At 40.5% G+C, this 7,354-nt stretch overlaps 1 protein-coding gene and 1 long non-coding RNA gene across 3 annotated transcripts in view; one reads left to right on the top strand and one right to left on the bottom strand.

Annotated features, from left to right (window-relative positions):
• The window catches only part of utp6 (UTP6 small subunit processome component), a 9,418-nt gene extending 4,654 nt beyond the window's left edge, over window positions 1–4,764 (top strand). For both annotated transcript variants that reach the window (XM_032525348.1, XM_032525356.1), the window contains 8 exons: window positions 17–96; window positions 205–282; window positions 1,208–1,387; window positions 2,685–2,765; window positions 3,127–3,236; window positions 3,391–3,457; window positions 3,720–3,792; window positions 4,148–4,764. In XM_032525348.1, coding sequence (XP_032381239.1) covers window positions 17–96; window positions 205–282; window positions 1,208–1,387; window positions 2,685–2,765; window positions 3,127–3,236; window positions 3,391–3,457; window positions 3,720–3,792; window positions 4,148–4,302 — 824 coding nt within the window. In that variant the 3' untranslated portion in view covers window positions 4,303–4,764. The remainder of the gene's footprint in view (window positions 1–16; window positions 97–204; window positions 283–1,207; window positions 1,388–2,684; window positions 2,766–3,126; window positions 3,237–3,390; window positions 3,458–3,719; window positions 3,793–4,147) is intronic.
• LOC116695233 (uncharacterized) overlaps window positions 3,846–7,354 on the bottom strand; it is a 4,403-nt gene continuing 894 nt past the window's right edge. Inside the window, exon 2 of the long non-coding RNA XR_004333391.1 lies at window positions 3,846–7,331. This is a non-coding gene — a long non-coding RNA (uncharacterized LOC116695233). The remainder of the gene's footprint in view (window positions 7,332–7,354) is intronic.

The following is a 7,354-nucleotide window of genomic DNA, read 5'->3' as shown; positions in this document are numbered from 1 at the left end:
GTGCTCGGCGCTCTAGAGCCCATGTGGACTTGCTATGTGGCCTTCTGCTTGGAAAGGCTGAAGAGGAAGACCAATGTCCAAGAACTGAAGGAAAAGGTAAGTTGAGTTTACACTGAAAAAGGTCAGTGGCTTTAGTGTTTTTTGACGTAGATGTTTAAGGGGTAAATCGTAACGTGTGTGTGTGTGTGTGTGTGTTTGTGTCAGAGGCAGAAGAGGCAACTGGGAGTGCTGCAGCGCGCCCATGATTCCTCACTGCTGAAGGAGGAATACTATAAGAACTGGGTAAGATAATGGCTTCATTAAATGTGTAAAATAAATCATAGGGGCCCTCTGTCTCCCTTCATTTGAAGAATGACTCATCAAAAATCAGTTCACACAAATAGTGTTTCTTGTAATAGTTTAGGTTATTTTCCTGTCTGAGAAAAAGTGGTAGTCAAAGTCTAGGGAGGCCGACGAGCGTCTTTGAATGCTTGCCAGTCTCTGACCTCTTTCAAAAGCATTTCTTAGGGAGTGACAATGTAACTGTACTGCACTCACAACACAAGGTATGATCGACAAGAGCAGAACAGTGTTTATATCTGAAGCTAGTAGTCTGCAGTTAGTCATAGTTGGAAATCCTAGCACAACAAAATATAACCAGACCGCTGTCTCCTGTGATGTTCAAAATCTGAGACAGTTTATTAGAAGAAATTGTAAAAAGTGGATGTCCTGGTGGCATTGTGGTTAAAGGCTCATACCATACAGTCATCTTGGTTTTGGACCTTTTTATGTATATCAGCCCCACATATCCTCCTGCTCTCTATAGTTAACCATCTAATTAAGGCTCTAAAGAAGTCCATAGAATAACACAGAACACCCTCTTGCTGCCAAAATCTCATGTTGCAGGAACTCTGTTGAGTAAACAAGTTATTTGTGACTCAGGCTGACTGTTATTTACAAGTCGTGTTTATTTTTTAACAAGTCAGATATAAAATTGTAACACAATATACAATTAGAACCAAAGTCAACAAAGTGAGTGTGATTGCACCTGTGGATGGAGCCCCTAGTGTTGTTTGTGCCTTGTATGACTTTGAGGGCTACTCATTCATTAATTCCTATATTATGTATTTATTTACCTGCAGAGGCGGAGCTGAAATAATGAGAAAAAGGAACTGAAAGAAAAAAATCTGATCTTGATTTAACTTTCTCTTTGGTTTTATAAATACAGTTGCAGATCCTACTCTCATTTGGTGATGCTGAGGGAGCGGCCAGTGTTGCCTTGGCAGCCACACAGCGCTACAGCCAATCAGTGTCAGTATGGAGCCTGAGTCTGCGAACTCTAATGCAGCTGGAGAGTGGAGATGTGGGCAGGCTATTCCAAGAGGCTCTCACACACGTCAATCCCAAGGTACACACTTTGATTTACATATTTTGTTTTCCATCACGCCACATCAGTTATGCTCTTACTGTACCAGTATAATTGTTCTCCTTGGAGAGTCCAAGATTACAAATGCATTGCAACATGAGAACCAGAGATTAATAAGGTGTAATTGTGTGTGTTATTATTTTAAGTCAATTAATTTATTGAATAAGACAGGCAGTATTGGGTAGTATTGCTGAAATTCAAAATCCACATGAACTACTCTTCACATCAACTGGATCAACTGCACAGCACTTATTTAAAAAGAAAATTCATCACTTTGAAGCTGGTTTGCCTGCTACTACCGTCATTTCCTTACAAGGAATGTAGCATTCAAAGATTTAGTGTTTAGCAGTGGGGGCACGTGCGAGATCACAGAAGACTTGTATCATGTGGACGCACCAACAGTGTTATTACTTAGAATTCCTAATGGGGAAGACAGAAACTACCACTCTAAGCTTTAAAAGGCTATTTTTTTAAATAGAGTCCAGCGCAGTGCTTACTCCACATGAAGTTCTACATCACTTCCAGCAAAGTTCACAGCGTACAATGAGGGACAATTTAACAGATTATTTTCTAGTCCAGTTTAGCTACAATCATTTCAGTTCACTATCAAGCCTGCTTTTACAGATGTGAACTTACCGGAGACAGTTGCCCTGTTCATGGACTCATGGCAGTGCGTCACTTTCTAAAATGTACGTAGAAAAATATTTTTCTGGCCTTGTTCCCATACGGTAATGTCTATGAAATACACATTAGTTTACTCGGCCACAGTAATAAGCGGAATAGCTGGCTACTGTGGTGGGGGTTTCAAGACTGTGGCCCTGAGTTGCTGTGTGAGGATTACTACACACTGCTCATTAGGCACTCTACTTACATGTTGGGAAATATTATAAACCCTCTGGGTATGAAGAATTGCACAGCACAGAAAAGGAGATAAATTAATGAAGAAAAAGTGGACGCAATATCTTACTTCATATAGACCTGTAGCTAATATCAGAGCAAGGTGATTTTTCACTCAGATGCTACACTAGGATACTGACTCATTTATTAAATGTTTGTCATTTGATGGTAAAACACAGTAGTCGATTCTTCAAGCAGGGGTTTGATTTAAGCTTGTCGTGTTCGGGTCTGTTCGCTCTAAGACTAAAAGTGGATGGAGATATTATACGACATTGACACTAACCGCAGCTTAATGCTCCAGGAAGTAAGTGCACCATCCATTGAGCAGGATACTGATTAAAAACCAACGGCGAGCTAAATCCTTTCTGTCCTGTCTTGACAGGAGAGTCTACCTCTTTGGCAGCTGCAGGTCCAGTGGAGCGTGGCCAACCAGAGTCCTGAGGAGACAGAAGCCGTGTTCAAGGTAGTCCACCTGAATCCACCAGATTCAGATTGAAACTTCTTTTGACACCATTTACAGTGATGTGTTTCCAGTGACAACTGACAGGGAGAGCTGCTGTTTTTAAATATTAAGCACATAATGACATGCCTTTTATGAAGTACTTTACATTTAAACAACATTTTGGCTCACTTGGAAAAGCAGTTCTTCCTTCTTAGAACTATGCAGAAGTCCTGTTACTTTTCCGGTCTGCTCTTGATATTATTTGCAGATGAATACATGAAGATGAAACGGAAAAGATGAATAGCCCATTACGTCTGAACAGTGTTTTGGCCTCCGAAACGAGAATGCCTCGCAGACAGTTTGTTCTCTTGTTTGTTCCCAGAGAGGTCTGTTGTCTGCAGTAGCGGTTGTTGCCATGGAGATGAAAGAGCGCTACCTTGATTGGTCGTACTCCACCGGAGGCTACAAGAAAGCTAGAAAGACCTTTACAAGGTAAAAACAAATAACTTCATCTGCTCATATTGTTTATTCAATTTACACAAAAGGAATGCCAATTTAATAAACTCCTAAGAAGTGGGTCTTGTGACAAAGCTGTAGAATTTAAGCTTAATTTTAAGTAAAAGCTATTTTTTATCTTTTTGTGTAGCTTACAGGAAAACCGTCCCTTGTCCAAGGCCTTTTTCACCCGAATGATTGAGATCGAGAAGGAACAGGTGCGTATAGCAATTACCATTTGTCAGATGTGAAAGCTCTTATGTAAACTGCAGCTCAATCTGGGGAGAACAGATAATGTTGACTACTAATACTTTGAACTCTGAACTGAAGTTTGATGGACCCATTCTCACAGCTGTTTCAGAAGACCTTTAACTCAAAAAAAGAAGAAATTGTAGGTTTAGATGGTGGACTTCAATGTTTGTTTTACCAATAAGCCGAGACAACCCTGAACTGTGATAACAGTGTTGTTTTTTCTTCCAGGAGACTCCAAAGATGAACAATCTCAGAGAGTACTATGAGAGGGCACTGCAGGAGTTTGGTACTTCAGATGACGGTGAGCAGAGTTTAAATGCCTTAAAGGAACAAGAGTCGAAAAGGAAAAGTAGCAATAGTTAGAAATATTTATTCACAATATGTTGTTGTTAATCAAGTATCAAGGACTAAATTCCAAGTTTCCATCTAACACAACAACTGCACCAAAAATGTGCCAATACCAAATACTGAGATATAGCTGAGCTCTATTTTGAGGATAAAATCTTGGACTGTGGCTGGATCCCACAAAAACTACTAGTCTGGTTTCTAAGCCAAAGAAAAAACTATCAATTGGAATATATACCCAATAATCTTCCTTGCACACCTCCATGTTTTTATATCTTAAAATGTTTTTCTGTTTTTTTATTTCCCTGAAGATTTGTGGCTACATTACATCCAGGAGGAGCTGGGAGCCTTTGGACAGCCGGAGAACTGTGGCAAGATCCACTGGAGAGCCATGAAGTTTCTGGAGGGAGAGAGCGTGGAGAGGTTCACTTCCAAGTATACTCTGGTTCAGACGGGACACTTATGAGTCACCATGAAAGATCCAAGTAACGTAGGAAGTCCTGATAACAGCCAGTGTTCAACAACTGTGTAGAAGTTTAGCAGCTGAAGAAGCAGCACATGTTTCGGAGCAGGTGTTCCTATTGGCCCTGTAGAAGATTGGTGCTCTGCCCATCCATGAATTGTTTAATTGCCTTTAACTGGAAAGCCAGTATTGCAGTTTTCTGTCCATTAGAAAAAGGCCTGCCAATCCTTCTTCAAATGTTTCAGCAGTGGTGGGGGAAATGTTTTTGATTGAGCTGCCTCTGATGTTTGCAGCTTTAATTGGTTGTGTTTTACAGCTGTAATTTACAACTTTACATTTAGCAGTCTGTGCTGCATTTGATACCAGACGGATGTTGGTATTGTAACGATGTCCAGTTTTATTAAATTCCACATTTATTTGGCATTTGGAGAAGACAAACTTTGATGCTGTTATGATATTAAAACAGTATTTCATTCTGGGGTGTTCTCTTTTGTGGTCCCTCTGAGATAGTCACATAATGTGCACAAATAAACACACGGTAACTGCTTTTTTTTCCTAAACTACAGATTCACACTGCAGTAGTTTTCAGTGACCCACCACAACACTTCTCTTAGCTAGTGAAGTTAATTTAAGTTACTGTGACAAAAACATCCTTCATCCTCTAAAATTCTCATGTCACACTTTGATCCAGTGTTTGCAGTCAGTACAAGAATTATCTCATTGAGATTCCCGCCTTTCATAGTACAAAATTTTGCCTTTAAAAAATAAACATTGAGCAGCAGTGGTACTATGGGATAGCATCTGTGAAACGGTACCATGGCCGGCTAAAAAAACTATCCAAAAACATCTAAATCTATTTACAATTACTTTTTAAGGACACTTAAAATGTCTTGTGTGCCTGCAGTGGCACCTACAGTAATGTAACAGCTGTGAGGTACAACAAGACGTTAATTTTAAAAACATTATATAAATGGATCATGAAGTTGCACTTTCAGACCGATAATATAGATAATACTAATCTGAAATGCCAAAACAAAATTTAAAAAATGCTTGCAGGAATCGACAATGTAAAGGTGTTACAACCCTTCTTAATTGCCTCCTATTCATTGTAAGAGATGTTCATAAGATAACCATGTATATCAATTAAGCATGATATAAATTAAAATATTTATAGAAATGACACTATCAATGATCCTTGAGATATATTAAGTACCTCTGCACTCAACACTAGTTTCAGAGGAATTAGCTTCTCCTTATATCTCAGTCAGGCTTTAAGGAAATTAGTGCAAAAATAACACAGAGAGTAAAATCAATATGCTTTAAGGCAAACGTTATAGCAAATGATTATTTTCAATTAAGATCCCTTTAGAAAATGTGTGACTATGCTGAGGCAATGCCCAGACTCATACTGTCATCTGAAGTCTTCTCTATGTAAATTAAGGTAAGTGTGTGTGTGTGTCACTGACAGGGTTGGGTACTGGTTTGCTACTTCAAAACAAATTGAAAATTAGCCAGTTTACTGCTAATATAATGGAGTGTCTGTGCTGCTGACACTGGGTGTTTTTGTATCAGAGAAAAAAACCTAAGAAAATAAAAATATTTTAGTCAACAGCTTAAGCCAACAAAACTTGTGATGAGCTGCTGAGTCACAATGTACCATGATGGTTGAATTGCTTCGTCAGAGGCCTGTAATAGATAACATTTTGGAGGGAACAATTAATCCTTTTTAGAAGTAATGCCATTCATTTTAAATACAAATTTAAAAATATTGAATATTGACACATCAAATCTATAGTCTGCTGCCCTTTAAAAACAGCTGGACTGTATCTCCGCATGCTGACCTCTTCTGTCTGGCTCCCCGGGTGTACGTTGCTGGGATAAAGCCTAACACCCTGCGCGTCCCTCCTCTTCTGCTATCTATTTTGCAAGGGCACAGTCATTGCATCCGGGGCTTAGCACCACCCAGGACGATTGTGATTGGTTTAAGAAATACAAATAAGCCACAGCGTTATCTATCCTTCTATCCCAGAATAGGTAAGGGATGTAGCCAGACCACACTCCAGTGCTGATAGCGCTGTGGAGATGGGTAGCAATGCAAGACTACCTCCTCCACAATCCTTTACTCCTTTACTGAGAGAGGACATGAACCTCAATGTGTTTCCCCCAAAAACAGACTGGCATTTGAAAAGTTACTTAACGCCCATGCATGTGTTAGGTCCCATGGAGTCACTCTTTGCCAGACCTTCCTACACAGCGCTGTGGAGAAGGGTCAGGCTAGTAAACACAGCATCCCAGATAGGAGACAAACATGCTCTGGTTTATTGGCATTTCTTCAAACCAATCCCAATTGTCTTGGGACAGAGCCGGGGCACCGCTGCAAAATAGCTTCGGGATGGAACTTGTTTTGGTGGAACGTGTATGTTCAAAAGTTGTTTTAGTTGTGCAACAGAAAACTCAGATTGGACAGATGGTCTAGCTAGCTGTCTGGATTTACCCTGCAGAGATCTGAGGAGCAGTTGACCATAGTCAATAATATAAATTAACCAGAGTTTAAAATTCCAACACAAAGAATGTGGAAAGTAACGGACATCAGGTCAAAAGGAGTTTGAGCCGTCTTCAACATCTAATGAGCTGGTCTGATGTACCCAATGAGTAAAAGTTCCCCTTTGTTTATCTGGTCAGTGTTTGTTAGCACGCTGGACACTAACGTTTAATTATGGTCAGTCAACCTCCCCCATGTCACCCACAGCCCACCCCTTCATACATCTTCAGATCTTCTTGAAAAGAATGTAGGTAAGGAGTACCAATACGCCTGCGGACAGAAGTCCAATCACACACTGGTGGATGGTGATGACGTCCTCCAGGGCATGGATGCGCTCCTCCATAGCATTGGTGTGGATGTAGTCATAAATGGAGGCCCCGATGCTCCACACCGCCCATACAGCATCCACCAACGCTTTCATAGTGGGAGAGACCATTGAGAAGGCCGGCTGCAGCTGGACACCAGCCGCATCTGCCACTTTCTGGCCACACTGCACGAGAGAGAGAGAGAGAG

This window comes from Etheostoma spectabile, chromosome 2 (assembly GCF_008692095.1).
Source record: "Etheostoma spectabile isolate EspeVRDwgs_2016 chromosome 2, UIUC_Espe_1.0, whole genome shotgun sequence".
Lineage (NCBI taxonomy): Eukaryota > Metazoa > Chordata > Actinopteri > Perciformes > Percidae > Etheostoma > Etheostoma spectabile.
Note: the sequence above shows the minus strand (reverse complement) of the source record. Positions and strands in the feature narration are given on the sequence as shown.